Below are 17807 nucleotides of genomic sequence, written 5' to 3'. Positions count from 1 at the left end.
TGTCACAGTGGCATGCAAATGTAGTCCCAACTATTTGGGAGGTTGACGCAGGAGGATCGCTTGAGTCCAGGTGTTTGGGGTGGAAGGAAGGAGGTAGAAAAGGAGGGAACTATTCAATAAGTGAATTTGGAAGAACTGTCTGTTGGCTAACTACATGATCTGACTCCAACATACCTTTCTAACTACACTTTCCTTTCCTTACTCTACTTCAGTTATATTATCCTTCCTGTTTAATGAATTTACCAAGATTTTTTTTGCTTTAAGATCTTTTGAAATTGCTTTTCTCTCTGCCTGAAATGCAGGCTTTCCCTTACCATCCTATGCTAAGATTGTGCTGCATCCTGTTCATATCCACTCACAATAGACAGTTGTGTGCATCTCTTCTCAAAACAATTTTCACTGTATTCACATAAGTAGTTTGAAATTGGTTATGTGTGAGTAATTACCCTACAGAAATTGGCAGATATTATAAATCTGGGATAGGTTGCTTGGTTGGTTTTGATTCTGGAGAGCCTGCTTTAGAAGACACTAATGATTTTGATTAAAGTTGCCCTCCCCACAACCCCCCCAGTCATGGTGTACCCCAGTACCTGTTACATTATTTTCTTCATTGAATTTAGCACTTCTTGAAATGCTTTTTAAACTTGTATATTTTCTGTCTTCTGTGACTTCAGTATAGGCAGAGTGAAAGCAGGGTCTCATTGCCTTGTCCACTATTATATCTCCAGAATAGCACCCAGCACATTATAGAAATTTAATAAATATTTGATTTAATTGAATAAATGAATCATTCAGAAGTGGTAATCATTTAAACTGTGTCATTTAGTAGCCACTAGAGAAAGAAAGAAATTACATTTTCCTTTTTTTAATAATTTTTTATTTTGGAAAATACCAAAGGTATAGAAAAGTGGAATACCTTAATGAACTTCCATAAACCCATTACCCAGCTTTAGCAGCATTTCCAAGCTTTTCATATTTCCACTTATATTTTTCCTACAATATTTTTTTTATTCAGATTTTTTATTGGTGCATAATTATGCAAAATGATGGGATTCATTGTTATATATTTGTACACAATTTAACAATATAATTTGGTTAATTTTGTCCCACAGTACCTCCCCTTTTCTTCTCCTCCTCCTCCTTGATCTTCTTATATTCTACTGATCTTCCTTATATTTTTATGAGATTCCCCCACCCTCTTTTTTTCCTCTAGCTTCTACATATGAGAGAAAACATCAGACCCTTGACTTTTTTAAAATATTTTTTTTTTGTTGTAAATGGACACAATACCTTTATTTTATTTTATTTATTTTTATGTGGTACTAAGGATCAAACCCAGTGCCTCACATGTGGTAGGCAAGTGCTCTACCACTGAGCCACAAGCCCAGCCCTGACCCTTGACTTTCTAAGTCTGGCTTATTTCACTTAACATGTGTTTCCTTCAAATGGCATAACTTCATTTTATTTATAACTGAATAAAACTCCATTCTGTATATATACCACATTTTGTTTATCCATTCATCCACTGACAGACACCTAGGCTGCTTCCATAATTTGTTGTGAATTGTGCTGTAAATATGGGTGTACATGTATCACTGTAGTATGCTGCCTAGAATATTAAAGAAAATCCCAGGCATCATACGGTTTTACTTACCCCCTTAAAAAATACCTGGCATGTATTCAAATTTCTCTGTTTTGAAAGTATCTTTCTATATTTGAATTGTTTATGTCAGGATCTAGCAAGGTTCACATCTTTTTTAAAAAATTGTTTTCACAATACCTTTATTCTATTTATTTATTTGTATGTGGTGCTGAGAATCGAACCCAGGACCTCACACACGCTAGGCAAGCACTCTGCTGCTGAGCTATAGCCCCAGCCCCAAAGTTCACATCTTAATAATTGATTGTTATATCTCAAATCTATGAGAGTTCACTTTTTTGGGGGGGTTAATGACATTTGCTGAAGAAATAATATTATTTGTCATGAATTTGATGATTATATCCTTGTGGTGGCATTAATTTAACATGTTCATCCTTTGTGGTGTGTGTGTATGTGTGCATGTGTTTGTGTGTAAGAGAAAACTGGTAGTTAGATGTGCAGGCTTAATTAGATTCAATTTCCATCCTTTTCATAATATAGCATAGGTTGTACAGTGTGCTTTTCATTGTGTTACAGTAAGACATTGTCTTGTCCTACTTTCAGTGGGCTCTGTACCACCCTGGTCCACCAATTGTAAGGTTCTGCCTCAGCCCTTTCCCTAATGATTTTAGCAACTATTGATGATCCTTCCCTAGATCTATTATTTTCAAAGGGGTTGCAAATTATTCTCTTTTTCTCTAAGTCTTATCATTCCATCTATCATAAATTAGCTACAATGCTTCTAAAATGAAGTTTTCTTTTAGCAATTTAGTTATCCTGAAGTACAGTTGGAATAAGAAAGAGAGTGTAATTACTTGATTCTTTCCTTCTACTGTTTTCAGAGTTCTGTGTTGTTTTCTTAACAACTCTGCAAAGGTGATTAATTTTTTAAAGTATCATTTTGGATACTTCTTGTGTCTGCATTTCAGATCATTTCTTTTTTTTAGTACTTATCCCACTTTTGGCCACTAGGACTCCTTATTTTTCTATTCTCTCCTGCTAGATTATATAACTTTTACACAATAAAAAACAAAGTTAAGGAGATAATCAACACAAACTTTGCTGTCTTGGGCGCTCAGTATTTTTTTTTTTCTTCACAGCTGGTTCATCAAATTTCCACTGAGTGCCTCTTTTAATATTAAAAAAAAAAAAGTGGAAGAAGCTCCATACATGGTGGCACATGCCTATAATCCCCAGCTACATGAGGCTGAGGCAGAAGGATGACAAGTTTGAGGCCAGCCTAAGTAACTTAGCAAGACTTGGTTCCAAAATAAAATTTGAAAGGGCTGGGGGTATAGCTCACTGGTAGAGTAATTGCCCATCATGTGCAAGACCCTGGATGCAATACATAGTACCAAAAATAAGCAAATAAGTCAGAGAGATTTTTCTTTCCTTATTTACAGCAACAGTGTTATTTCAGTTAGCTTTTTTGCTGCTGTGACTAAAAGGCCTAACCAGAACAACTGTAGAGGAGGAAAAGTTTATTTGGGGGCTCATGGTTTCAGAGATCTCAGTACATAGACAGCAGGCTCCATTCCTTGGGACTCCAGGTGAGGCTGAACATCATGGTGGAAGAGTGTGGCAGAGGGAAGCAGCTCACATGATGAAAGAGACTGACTGACTGACTGACTTCACTCACCAGATACAAAATATATACCCCAAAGGCATGCCCCTAATGACCCACCTTCTCCAGACAACTTTACCAGCCTCAGCTACCACTCACTCACTCCCATCGGAGAATTAATTCATTGATTGGGTTAATGCTGTCATAACCCGATCATTTGTCCTCTAAACCTTACATTGTCATACATGAGCTTTTGGGGGACATATCACATCCAAACCATAACAAGTGTGTAAAGTAGCCCAGTACTGTATTGTACATTGAGTAGGCACTTAATAAATGTACTATTTTTTTTTTCTCATCCTGGATTGAGGCAACTTTAGGAATGAGTCATTATAGGCTAGAATCCTCAAAGTATAGTGTCTCCAAAGGTTTTTTATTTTTTTTGTATCAAAAAAAGGAATGACCCACATTTATTTATTAAAGGTTTGCTTTTACTCCTTTTGGAAAGATAGCCACATTTTCCACGCAATGCTGATTGAATTCTGTTACTCTTACATTAAATCTAAATGTGAAAATTAGTTATATTAATACAGAGGCAACACACAGGTATTTGGTACTGATACTTCTTCAATGCTAATGAGAAACTAACTTGGTTTACCCTTTGTTCCAGATGATGGGCATAAGAAAGCTCGAAATGCTTACCTCAATAATTCCAATTTTGAAGAAGGAGATGAATATTTTGATAAAAACTTGGCACTCTTTGAGGTAATACTTTGGAGAAAACTATGGACAGAGACTTAAGGAACAGAAATTTCAAGATAAGACATTTTCTGTCCCATTTGGTTTTAAAATAGTACAAACTGGATAATATAATAAACAATGTTAAAATAAAATATAGTAGTTAGGGCGGGGGTTGTGGCTCAGTGGTAGAGCACTTGCCTAGCACATGTGAGGCGCTAGGTTCAATTCTCAGCACCACAAAAATAAATAAATAAATAAAGGTATTGTGTTCATCTACAACTAAATTTTTTCTTAAAATATAGTAGTTATTGTTATAACTTGTAATTGTTAATTTTGTCTGTATATCTAATTGTAGCATGTACCCATTAAATCACATTTCTATGAAGTAAGGGAGAAAAGTCACATGAAGAATGTTGCAATCTAGCTTTTCTATGATTTAAATATTTACATTGGAATAATTTTCTAAGTATAAAGCAGTGTATTTCTTAATGCTGTTTGAGGAAAGTGTTATTTATCTTATAATTAAACAAAAACCACTGAGGAAGAGGCTGCAAGTTAAGGAGGACTTGTAGTACAAACCTTGAAATTTTTTAAAGTTATTTTGAAATATATATTATTATTAACTGTAGTTACCATGTTGTGTAGTAGATCTGAAAACATTCCTTCTAACTGAACCTTTATGCCTTACCCTGTGACTAACATCTCCCTCTTCTGCCCTCAGCCTCTGGTAACCACCATTCTACTCTATAAGTTCAACTTTTTTAGATTATGCATATAAGTAAGGTCATGTGGTATTTTTCTTATTTCACTTAGCATAATGAAAAGGACTTAGATAAGATTATCTAAGATAAAATATAATCTAATTATATTTTTACTGTATGTCTTATAGGTTAAGGACAAACGTTTGTGATTAAACAAAATATCCACCTCAGACCTTTGTTTGAAGGAAGCTGAAAGGAAATACTATTTTAAAAAAATATATTAGGAGATATGACACTTGAATCACTGTCCAAAGCCAGACAAAGGTGGTGGTAGACTAATTACCATATGGTTGGGGATATAGCTCAGTGATAGAGCATTAGCTTAGCATGCACGAGACCATGGGTTCCATCCCTAGCACAGCAAATAAATATATAGATAGATAGATAGATAGATAGATAGATAGATAGATAAATAAAATGATAGTAATTGCTATAAATGTTAGTAGCCCCCACAAAAGGGGGTGTTATAGTTAAGGATCATATTACCAATATTCTTTTCTAGGTTGCATTATTTTGTTTGCACTGTAGATAAAGTTTCATAGCTACTAAAAAGAATAATGAGTTTTCATTTAAGAGTGTTATATGTAGGGGATTGAGGGTATAGCTCAATGTTACAGCACTTGCCTAGCAAGCATGTGGTCCTGGGTTTGATCCCCAAAACCACAAAATAAAATAAAAATTTCTAAGCATAAAACAGCATGGAGTTTCTTCAAAAAATTAAAAATAGAATTCTTACATGATCTAGCAATTCCACTTCTGGGTATATATTCCAAAGGAAATGAAATCATTATGCCAAAGAGATATCTGCACTCCCTATTCATTATAGTATTATTCACAATAGCCAAGATATGTAATCAACTCTTAAGTATTCTCAATGGACAAATGGACAGAGAAAATATGGTATACATACACAATGTAATAGTTTACTATTTACTTAAAAAAGAAGGAAATCCTGTCGTTGGTCACATGGATGAATCTGGACAACCTTATATTAAATAAAATGAGCCATGCACAGATAGACAAATACTACATAATGTCTATTTATACAATACTACTTAATGTGGAATCTGAAAAAGTCAAACTCATAGAAGTACAAAACAGAATGGTAGTTACCTGGGGCAGAGATAGGACTGACAGGGAGATGTTAGTCATAGAGTATAAAGTTTTAGTTAGACAGGAGGAATAAGTTTTTCAGATTAGTTTATATAACATTATGACTATAGTAAATATATTCTCAAAAATTACTCGAGGGCTGGGGCTGTAGCTCAGTGGCAGAGCACTTGCTTAGTATATGTAAGGCACTGAGTTTGATCCTAAGCACCACATAAAAAAATAAATTAAATAAAGGCATTCTGTCCATCTACAACTACAAAAAAAAAAAAACCTTTTTAAAAAAATTTCTCAAATTTTAAATGGTCTCACCACAAAAAAAATAATATTTGAGGCAATGTATATGCTAAGTAGCTTGATTAAATCTTTTCACAGTGTATGCACATATCAAAACATGTTACCCATAAGTACATAAAATTTTAATTTATGCCTTAAAAATAATTTTATAAGGATTTAGTGACCTGATTAAATACTGCTTTTTGTTTTGTTTTTATTTTTTGTGGTGCTGGGTGATCAAACCCTGGGCCTTGAACATGCAAGGCAAGTACTCTATCACTGAGCTACATTTTCCAGCTCCTTTGTGATCTTTTAAATATGAGGGACAAATAGTTTCATTAATAAATTTTCTTAAAATATTTACATGTGAAATATTTTCTCATTTACTTTGCAGTTTTATGGTCGAAAGTTTATTTTGATCCTTATTGTCAGTGTTCTTCACAACTCATTTCTTCCATATTTCTGACTTTACAGGAAGAAATGGACACCAGACCGAAAGTATCTTCTCTCCTTAACCGCATGGCCAATTACACTAATCTAACACAAGGAGCAAAGGAACATGAAGAAGCAGAAAACATCACTGAGGGGAAAAAGAAGCCCACCAAGGTGAGGCCTTGGAATAACAAGGATAAATTTTAAAAGCCCTATACATAAGAAAGGGGGAAAGATCCATGGCATCATTCTGTGTTCAATAATTATTTATTAAATGCTTGATATATGATCGGAACTATTCTGGGCACTGTTGTCAGCACAGGCAGTACTTGTGGTGTCCCTGCTGTTATGTAGGGAGATAGTCCTTAAACTGTTGTAACTCTGTTAAAGTATATTACATATTAAGTGTTGATTAATGCTTTTAAAAGTTTAATTAAGGTTACAGAGACTAAGACTGATAAAGGAGCCAGACAGATGAGTTTGCTAATTGAGGAAGGCTGGACAGAGAAAGTCCTTCTGAGAAGGTGATATTTGAACAGAGACCTAACTATATGAGGGAATGAGCCATGTGGGAGCGAATAGCATAATAAGTGTGTCCACACCCATCTGCCAAAGCCATCTATCTATAGTGAAGCGTTTTTTAAATACTAAATACCAGTTTTTCTAAAATATGAGACAATATGTATAATTTAACATTCTAATTGTTTAGCTCTTTCTTTGAAAGGGATAAAATGATCTTCATTTTTCCATCTATTTCATTTTCTAACTACTATAATGAATTTTACCCAATTCGAAAGGATTTCCATGAGGTCATTATTCCATTTTTAAATGAAAAGAGAAATCTAACAGCTCTAAAGAACAGAAATTTTTAAATTGTTGAGGGCCACATTCCTGAATATAATAAACACATGAGAACCTATGCAAAATAAAAATGTATATCTCTAAGAATATTAGAAATACAGTGACAGACTTTTCTAGAGATTTATATATGTCTTTTTGAAGATATTACTTAAATTTATTATCTCTGCTTTAAGATAAACATGGTCATTGGGAAGCAAGTTTTTATAGAAAAGATTAAAAAATAAAATGGTAGCAAATTGCAAAAAAGAAAAGTAAAAGAATAAGAACATCTCATGGCTGACTATATAATTTTTCTTTTGTCTATATCTTTCTTTCCAGACTCCCCAAATGGGTACTTTCATGGGTGTCTACCTCCCATGTCTACAAAACATTTTTGGAGTAATTCTCTTTCTACGCCTTACATGGGTGGTGGGCACAGCTGGAGTTCTTCAGGCGTTTGCAATTGTCCTTATCTGCTGCTGCTGTGTAAGTCCCACATTGGCTTTTGGAGGTCACTTAGAGCACTGCGAGTTCTCAGGAGTATATGCACTTGACTTCTTTGGGAATAAAATAAAGACTACTTGGAAAGAATCATGATCTCAACAGTAGGGACTATTCTGATATTAAAATCTAAAGGATTTTCATTTATTTAGTGTCTGTTATTCACCGATGTACTAGAAATTACAAAACAAGACCTCAAGTGGAAGTAGAAGATAAAAGTCCCTATCTTCAAAGAATTCAGAATCTAAATAATTGGAGCTTAATAACACAAAAGTTTTGACAGAAGATGTTTTAGAAAACATCTTCTTTGGTGAACTATTCCAATAGGTCCTGAAAAAAAATATTGACAATTATTTGAGTGGGGGTGAGGTGTTTCTGGTTTGGGTTTGGTTTAGTTTTGAAGTCTCTTCCAAAAGGGAAGAGACTTTCCTAGAAATTCAGTTGTTCTTTCCAGGTCTTCTTTCCTTCTATATTGAGAACATCCTGATCTTCCACTAACTTAAACTCCTATTTTTATGTATCCCAGCCATACTTATCAATTTTATTATAGGTTTCTACTGTCGTCTTTTATTCCTGTCACCATTATGCCCTCCCAGTGCATCATGCTTAGCTGAGTAGTTGAGTATTATACAAAGCAGGTTAAGTGGATATAGCCCATATCATTAATAACTTAATGGTACTACCTTTTTTTTCTTTTCAGTTTCACAGACTTGAAATGTCAATACCATATTTTTGACTCCTTGGTTGCCTTTTATATCTAATCAGCTACAAAGAGCAATCACTCTCTCTTAAATTTCTTAGGTGCAACCCTTCCTTTTCATTTACACTACCACCATTGCAGTTTTATCCCTCACTTAACTTCTGCAGTAGCCTACTAACCAGTCCCTCTGCCTCCAGGTACTCCCTATCTGCAGGCCATTCTACATTCTGCTACTAGGTAATGTTTTTAATCAGTTCTTAGATGCTCAAAAAGTTTTCATCAAGTTCTTTTTTATTGACTGTTGTTCTTTTATCATAGCTACAAAATAGCTTGGTATCATAGCTGTAGTCAGGTTCTAAGCTATTTTCCAAAATTTTTTCCATAGTAAATTCTTTTTAATTTACTCTTTTGAATTTGCTATGTAGGCTTTGTTTTCTGTTTAATTAGGAGATCCAGGGTGGGATCATTTGTTCTTAATAGCATCTTATCTACTGAGTACAATGTTAAGGACATATTAACTGTACATGCCAAATAACAGTAGTGTGATTAGTGTAATGAGTTGAATGAGTTGAACCATATTGTCACATTTCCAAACCATTAGGTATACAGCAACTTCTCCCATAAAAGTAAAAATAGTTAAATGTTTAATACATACCCTGAGGGCTATAGATAGGAAAGTATTATAGAAATTTCAGTCTTACCCCATAACAATATTCTCCTTCTCTTTCTCTACAGACAATGTTGACTGCTATCTCCATGAGTGCCATTGCCACTAATGGAGTAGTGCCAGGTCAGTAGGCCAAGCTTGGATTTCAGTGATTCTTGGTGATTACTGTATGCATAAAGCCAGAGGTGCAAACTTCCAAGGAACAGAATACTCTTTAGGCTGTTGTCCTATACTACAATAGAGTTAGCAGTCTACAGGTCATAGAAACTAATACTGTTTGACCTTAGGGTACCTTCTTTAACATTTATTTTCTAGACAGTTGCTTTAATTTCAGTCACACTCTTAGCTTCTTCTAGTTAGAATGTATTTTATTAGACAATCTCATATCTGAAGTAAAATCCCTGATTTCTTCCTTATACTGACATTAGATGTCAATATATATCCTACAATCAAGGCTTTGTCTATTACTTCCCTCTAGCAAATCTTTTTTTTTTTTTTTTCACATTTAGGATTTTCAAAAGCTTGAGACATTTGAAGGATCATGTATATGTTTATTGTTCCTATTTATAACTTTTTATATTCCTTTTACTAATACTTTCTCTTTATCCTGTTCATCTTCTATTTTGTCTTTTAGCTGGGGGCTCATACTTTATGATTTCCCGGGCACTGGGTCCCGAGTTTGGCGGGGCTGTTGGCCTCTGCTTTTATCTTGGTACCACATTTGCAGCAGCCATGTACATCCTTGGTGCCATTGAAATTTTTCTGGTAAGTAATGTCTTAACTTGTAGTCTACAGTATAGAAAAGATATAGATTTGGGCTTATTTTGTTATTCAGTATCAGTGTTTCAAGACATCAGTTATAGAAATCAGTGAGGTGGTTACTAGCTCATTTCTTGGTTCTCACTATGAATAGGAAGCAGAAAAGTTGAGGTATCCTTTGCCGGCTTATCCCTTCCCTCCACTTGATCACTGCCACTCTGCTGCCTCAGTCAAGGAGTTAATGTCTAATTAATTAATTGAAACAGGAGGCAAAACATGTGCCAATGGGGAAATAGTAAAATGCAGCTTTTTAAATATATATATATATAATAAATATATTAAATATATATAAATAAATAAAAATATATCTCCCAGTGAAATAAAATGCTTCAATTTCTCTATTCACTGAGACATATTTTTTTATTTACAGTAATGACAGAAGAAGCAGGGCTCAAAATAATAATTATTTTATATATTCCTTTGAATAAAAAATATCAACTTGTTCCTTTTTTCCATTTGGAAATATAATTATTCAAGGGAGAAAAATTCATGATATCCCATTTCTGTAGGCATTTTAGATCCAAATAGGAATTAAGCTAATTCTCCAGTCATTTTTTGTTTTAGCTTTGCTTTTCCTTCAGGTCTTTTATGTGATTATTTTGAAATGATCTCATTTTCTACTTTTTTTGGCCTACCAGGTATATATCGTCCCCCGGGCTGCCATCTTTCGCAGTGATGATGCACTCAAGGAATCAGCAGCCATGCTAAATAACATGCGTGTCTATGGCACAGCCTTTTTGGTCCTCATGGTATTGGTGGTTTTCATCGGCGTACGCTATGTGAACAAGTTTGCCTCACTTTTCCTGGCTTGTGTCATTGTGTCCATTTTGGCCATCTACGCTGGAGCCATCAAGTCTTCTTTTGCCCCACCACACTTCCCGTATGTCTGTCTCTTGGTCTAGTCATCACTGGGGAGTCATTGACAGTATCTGGTGATGTGATAATTTAAATCAGAATTTCATGGAGTCACCTGAGATTTCTCTGTTGGCCCAGTTATCTGTCAGGAAGCCTCCCAGAAAATTAAGTCCTGTTGATCTCTTCTTCCTTATGTCCTAAGCATAAAATTAGCAGCTGTGGTCATCATTCAAATAAATATTAGGTTTTCTTCACAATAGTAGTGATTGCACATATTTGAACTATTCATGAAGGACTTTAAAAGTGTAGTCATTGCCAGCAAACTTTAAGGTATTTAATTGTTGAAAAATCAATAGTCAAAAGAACTCTAAATTGTTTAATTAATTTTTTTATCCTGTCTTAGAATAAATTCCTGCTAAGAATTTATAGTTATAGGGGCTGGGGATGTGGCTCAAGCGGTAGCGCGCTCGCCTGGCATGCGTGCAGCCCGGGTTCGATCCTCAGCACCACATACCAACAAAGATGTTGTGTCCGCCGAGAACTAAAAAATAAATATTAAAAAGATTCTCTCTCTCTCTCTCTCTCTCTCTCTCTCCCCCCTCACTCTCTCTTAAAAAAAAAAAAAAATTTATAGTTATAAAATAAGCAGAGCCAGGAATAGTAGCACTCTCCTATAATCACAGCGACTTGAGATGCTGAGGCAGAAAGATCACAAGTTTGAGGGTATTTGTAATCTTTATTTTTTTGAAAATAATTTGAAAAATTATCTGGATGCTCTAGAAATCAAACTCCTTAGTTCTATGTTGATTTAACAAGATTACAGAAAAATTAGGGTTTTTTTTAACTCTTTTTTTTCTGAACACAATATCTTTATTTATTTTCATATGGTGTTGAGGATTGAATCCAGTGCCTCACGCATGCGAGGCAAGCGCTCTACCACTGAGCTACAACCTCAGCCCCGAAAAATTGCTTTTATATGTTGAAAAAAAAAATAAAAACAGGTCCAGTGAAGTTAATGACTTTCCCCCAAAATAATTAATGTCAGAGCAAGAAAACGAACCTGATTTCCCAACTTTGGTCCAGTATTCCTTCTGTGTCATGCTACATGATGTCAGTAACAAATTCCATCAAAAATTTTTCTTCTGTTTATTAGTTACTATAAAATAGCTAAAGATCTTTTTTAGAGGCATAGAAGTTCTAAAGGCAATATTATTCTGCATCTTACCTTGGGAAATTTCATTTTGCCTCAGGTTATCCTTTGGGGTTTCTTAACCCATCTTTTTTGGTTAATAAGAAAGTCATAATACATGGTATTTTCTTTAAAATCCAGCAAAACAAAATGAAAAACCTAGAGAAATACCCAAAACAAAACGGGGAACTGTTGAGAGTTGTTGAATTTGAGTAACAGGTATATGGAAGTGTGTGTGTGTGATCACTTTGTAGTTTTTAAAAGTTCTACCTAATAGGTATTTTAACCATGGGTATATTTATTCTTTATTTGTATTATTTTTTCTGGATAGAAGAAAAGTAAATTAGAAGGGAAGAAAAAATATTTATATTACCTTTAAATATCCTCACTCCCACTGGGTCTAGGCTTATGTTCAAAAACAGTTTTCTCTTAGGCCACAGAGGGATGTGCTTTTTAATTTTAGCCAACCTGTCTTCCTCACAACCATAACCAGAAGGTTTAACGTTTCCAAGAGGATGTCAAGAATTTAAGACTTTACTAAGCGAAAAATGAAAAAAAAAAAAAAAAGACCATTTTAAAAATAAGAATGAAAAGATTCTAGGATTCTTTCTGATTTAACAATTGATTTGTAGCCTAACATTTTTTGGAAGATGAGTCAGCATAGTGTCTTCTGATTGTTCTTGTTTGAGTTGTATCGCTGCCACCAATCACTTGTATGACCTTGGGCAAAATATTGTATTACCTTAAACTTCAGTTCCTCCATCCACAGAACAGAAATATTAATACATTGCAAGATCCCTATAAGGATTATTTGGTGGTAACTATAAGTCATCATTCACAATGCTACTCAATAAATATCATTTCCTCTCCTACCTATGACAGAATAAGCTCTCACTACTGAGATTTTTTTTCCCCTTTACTGACCTGTTTCCTTTTTTAAAAATGTGTGTGTGTGTTTTCTTGTTGATCTTCTCCCCATTTGTTTTCACTTAGGGTTTGCATGCTGGGTAATCGTACCCTTTCATCAAGACACATTGATGTTTGCTCTAAGACCAAGGAAATTAACAATATGACGGTACCATCAAAGTTGTGGGGATTCTTCTGTAACTCAAGTCAATTTTTCAATGCTACCTGTGATGAATACTTTGTTCACAATAATGTCACTTCAATCCAGGGCATTCCTGGGTTGGCTAGTGGTATAATTACAGGTAAGTTAGTGGGTTGTTAGACATGTTTTTATTCTTCTCTTAGGAAAATAGACTTTTTCTCATGTTATATTCTTTTATTGTCCATGAAGACATATGGCCATGATGGGACTTCCTGTCTTAAGCTCTCAGCACACAGCTCTTAATTCAATATATTTCTACTTTCCTCTTAGAAAAATTGTGTAAGACTCCCTTGCAGAGAGTTATCTATTAAAATATATGTCCCTCTGAGGACAGAGCTGACTAAAATATTTTGTGTATATTCTCTGTCTGCTGTCTGTGTCTCTTTCTGTCTCTCTCTCTCTCTGCCTCTCTTTGAGACAGAGTCTTGCTATGTTGTGCAGTCTGGCCTCCAACTTCTAGGCTCACATGTTCCTCCTGAATCGGTCTTCTCTGTAGCTGGGGCTACAGGCACATGCCACCACATCCAGCTTTGTGTATTCCTGAAAAATTGCCAGTGTTCCTCCTGCAGTGACAGTTAAAATAGAACTGTTTTAATGTCACTACACCCACACATGTGTTTTCCTAACTCAGCTAAATTCTCAAAACTCTCGTTAAGTGACATCTACTTTAAATGTTTGGTTCATGAATTCTTTGCATGTTAAACAAGCTCACACTAAAGTGTTAGAAATAATATTGATAACTAATAAAAAAAGAATAATGGACTTTGTGAGATGTTCAGTTTGACTGCATTTGTTGTATCAAAGCATTTTGTCAAGTTATATTTAAATTAAGTGAGAAAAGGCATTATGTTTTTATTTATGTGTATTTTATTCCGCGGTGTTTATTTATATGCTGAAATTGAAGAAACAGTCAGCCCTTTTAAAACTTTGATAAGGGGGTGGGGTTGTGGCTCAGTGGCAGATTGCTTGCCTAGCATGTGTGAGGCACTGGATTTGATTCTCAGCACTGCGTATAAATAAATAAAATAAAGGTCCATCAACAACTAAAAAAAAGAATTTAAAAAAAACTTTGAGGTGTTAGATATGTAGCTCAGTCATAGAACACTTGCCTAGCACATATAAGACTCTGGGTTCAATTTGTAGCACTACTAAATAAATAAATACTATATAAAAGCAAAGTCTGATTTTTAATATTGTTTGGGTAGGAAATTACCTAATTATATTCTTACCATACTGCTGTTACCTATATTCTCTTTTTTTCCCACTGCAGAGAATCTTTGGAGTAATTATCTACCCAAGGGAGAGATCATTGAAAAACCCTCAGCCAAATCATTTGATGTCTTGGGAAGTTTAAATCATGAGTATGTTCTTGTTGATATTACCACCTCCTTCACACTCCTAGTGGGGATCTTCTTTCCCTCTGTCACAGGTAAGCAGATACACTGTTTTATATTTTAAAAGCTGTCAGACCTACAGAGTGATTTTTTTTCCTAAGGAGACAGAATTATATTTTCAAGGTTCCTCAATTTGCTTTTGGCTTGGGTATTAATATGAATATCAAGGTTTCCAGGAGCTGAAGAAATTAACTTGGGCTTTCCCCCCGCTCTAAAAGGTATCATGGCTGGTTCTAATAGATCTGGAGATTTGAAAGATGCTCAGAAGTCTATTCCCATTGGAACTATCCTTGCCATCCTGACCACGTCCTTTGTCTGTATCCTTTTCATGAGTCTTAGAGGAACATCCAGTAGAAGTAGGACAATCAGTGCTTTTACAGTGAATAAAATTATCTCCTTCTATGACCTCACTAATTACTAGATGATCTACCTACCTTATGTGAAAAATTCAAGAAGAATTTTATAGGGTTAGTATATTTAGCCACTCATTTTATTGATAGGAAAAATAATGCTGAGTGTCTACTTCTTATCTGATGTTAGAAGATAAGCAGCAGTTTCCTTGACTAAGTGTGGTAGATTTAAGCAACGTTATCCTTTTTGGTGCGTGTATTGAAGGTGCTGTTCTCAGAGACAAGTGAGTAGTTAATTTCTTTGTAATAATCATATGTCTCTTCTATGACATCTGATCATCCAACAGAGCTCCAAGACAGTTGTAATCTCAAAAATCCAACCAAAGGTATAAATCATGACTAACAATAAGAAAATGTATGTATTGAATTGTAAGTTAAGACCACTAATAGCACACTTGCCTAACGTGTGCAAGAACCCTGGGTTCTAATCCCCAGCACTTAAAAGAAAATATATGCATATAGTTTCCCAAACTATTAGTGAATAATAAGGTCCAGTGTGTTATAAATATGTGTGATGCAATGAATATCACTCTTCAAAAAAAGCAGTGAATTTGCCTGAATAAGTATTTCCTTATACAGTTTAAAAACTGTTGGGAAACTAGTCCAGAAAAGTATGGAAGAGCAAATAAAACAAAACAACTTTGAAGTGTCTAGCATTTCCTTTGTGAGATAATTGTTTGTCATTTTAAATAAAAGCTGTTAATTTTTTCTTTCCTCTGTGAATGCTGCTGTTTTGTTGTTGCCATCTTTTTCTCTTCTCTAAAACAGTGTTTTTGCCAGATAATTCTAAGCAAATATTTCCTTGAAACCTGCTGCTTCTCATGTTTCCCATCTTGATTAATAGCCTCCCCTTTCACCCCTCTCTCAAGACAGAAATCTAGGTGTCATCCTAGGCTTTTGCCATTAATTCCCTCATTCAGGTGGTTTCTAAGCCCTGTAAATTCCACCCTTCCACTTTAACTGGTCTCATTATTTCCCCTATTCTGTATTCCCATCACTTTGTACTGGCCTTCAGGATTTTTGGCCTATGTTATTTTAATAATCTCCCTTTCAGTTTTACTGCCTTCTAATCAGTCTTTCACACTGCTAGTAGGACAATTTTTCTAAAGCACAAAATTTGTTCACGTAAATCTCCTTGCTTAGAGCTTGCCAAGTCCCTTTAAAATCTATCACTTTGATGAACTGGACTCACTTCTGTAGTCCTAGCTGCTCAGTAGGCTAAGGCAGGGGATCAAAAGTTCTAGGCCAGCCTGGCAATTTAGAGAAACCCTGTCTCAAAAAATCTTACTGGATTAGAGGTGTAGCTGAGGGGTAGAGTGTTTGCCTGGTAAATGTGAGGTCCTGGGTTCAGTCCCTAATATTGCAAAAAATAATTTTAAAAGACAAACACCACTTTGATCTGTACCTCTGCACCTCTTTCTGCTCTTACCTCTCACCATTCCTTCATAAGCTCCTTATGCTCTAGTCGTAATTTAGAGTTAAATGTGCTTTATTGTTTCAGATCTCTGTATATATACACCTTTGTCTAATCTGTTTCCTTTGCTTAGAATCAAGTATCCCGTGCCCAATTTCATCACTGTTATTCAACATAGTCCTTGAAACTCTAGCCAGAGCAATTAAGCTAAACAAGGAAATTAAAGTGATACACATAGAAGAGTTCAAATTATCTTTGTTTTTATATTTAGAAGACCCAAAAACTTCCACCAGAATACTTCTAGAATTCACAAATGAATTCAGCAAAGTAGCAGGATACAAGAGCAACACCAATAAATCAATCACATTCTTAGACTCTAACGATGAATCTCCTGAAAGAGAAATTAAGAAAACTATCCCATTCACAATAGCCTCAAAAAAAAAAAAATGCTTGGGAATCAATCTAACACAAGAGATGAAAGACCTCTGCAATGAAAATTACAGAATACTAAAGAAAAACTGAAGAAGACCTTAGAAGATAGAAAGATCTCCCATGTTCTTGGATAGGCAGAATTAATATTGTCAAAATGGCCATACTACCAAAAGCACTATACAGGTTTAATGCAATTCCTATTAAAATTCCAATGACATTCTTAATAGAAAAAGCAGTCATAAAATTTGTTGAGCAAAACAAGAGGCCCAGAATAGCCAAAGCAATCCTTAGCAAGAAAAGTGAAGTAGAAAGCATCACAATACTAGACCTTAAATTATATTACAAAGCTATAAACAGCATGGTTTTGGCACCAAAACATACATGAAGACCAGTGGTACAGATTAGAAGCAGAGATAAACCCACATAAATACAGTTATCATACTACACAAATGTGCCATAAACATACATTGGAGAAAAAGATAGCCTCTTCAACAAATAGTGCTGGAAAAACTGGAAACCCATAGTATGTACTAGAATGAAATTGAATCCTTATCTCTGACACCCTGCACAAAACTCAGCTCAAAGTGGATCAAAGACCTAGGAATTAGACTAGAAACCCTGTGCCTACTAGAAGAAAATGTAGATCCAAGTCTCCATCATGTCAGTTTAGGAACTGAATTCTTCAGCAAGACTTGGAATGGAATCACCATTTGACCCAGTTATCCCATTCCTGGATATATACCAAAAGGACTTAAAAGCAGCATACTTGGGCTGGGGATGTGGCTCAAGTGGTAGCGCGCTCGCCTGGCATGCGTGTGGCCCGGGTTCGATCCTCAGCACCACATACAAACAAAGATGTTTGTGTCTGCCGATAACTAAAAAATAATTATTAAAAAATTCTCTCTCTCTCTCTCTCTCTCTCTCTCTCTCTCAAAAAAAAAAAAAAAAAAAAAAA

At 35.0% G+C, this 17807-nt stretch overlaps 1 protein-coding gene and 1 long non-coding RNA gene across 6 annotated transcripts in view; one reads left to right on the top strand and one right to left on the bottom strand.

The window, feature by feature from the left end:
- The window catches only part of Slc12a6 (solute carrier family 12 member 6), a 94975-nt gene that overhangs the window by 57168 nt on the left and 20000 nt on the right, over window positions 1-17807 (top strand). For all 5 annotated transcript variants that reach the window (XM_048793310.1, XM_048793309.1, XM_048793311.1 and 2 more), the window contains 10 exons: window positions 3874-3968; window positions 6566-6697; window positions 7703-7849; window positions 9300-9354; window positions 9866-9996; window positions 10689-10930; window positions 13088-13302; window positions 14473-14631; window positions 14815-14913; window positions 15173-15230. In XM_048793310.1, the coding sequence (XP_048649267.1) occupies window positions 3874-3968; window positions 6566-6697; window positions 7703-7849; window positions 9300-9354; window positions 9866-9996; window positions 10689-10930; window positions 13088-13302; window positions 14473-14631; window positions 14815-14913; window positions 15173-15230 (1333 nt within the window). The remainder of the gene's footprint in view (window positions 1-3873; window positions 3969-6565; window positions 6698-7702; window positions 7850-9299; window positions 9355-9865; window positions 9997-10688; window positions 10931-13087; window positions 13303-14472; window positions 14632-14814; window positions 14914-15172; window positions 15231-17807) is intronic.
- LOC125613344 overlaps window positions 9880-17807 on the bottom strand; it is a 9018-nt gene continuing 1090 nt past the window's right edge. The window contains exons 2-3 of the long non-coding RNA XR_007343880.1: window positions 10686-10948; window positions 9880-9993 (exon numbers count right to left, since the gene is read on the bottom strand). This is a non-coding gene — a long non-coding RNA (uncharacterized LOC125613344). The remainder of the gene's footprint in view (window positions 9994-10685; window positions 10949-17807) is intronic.

The sequence above is a fragment of the Marmota marmota genome, unplaced genomic scaffold (assembly GCF_001458135.2).
Source record: "Marmota marmota marmota unplaced genomic scaffold, marMar, whole genome shotgun sequence".
NCBI lineage: Eukaryota > Metazoa > Chordata > Mammalia > Rodentia > Sciuridae > Marmota > Marmota marmota.
The sequence above is the reverse complement of the archived record's forward strand: the minus strand, read 5'-3'. Positions and strand labels throughout refer to the sequence as shown.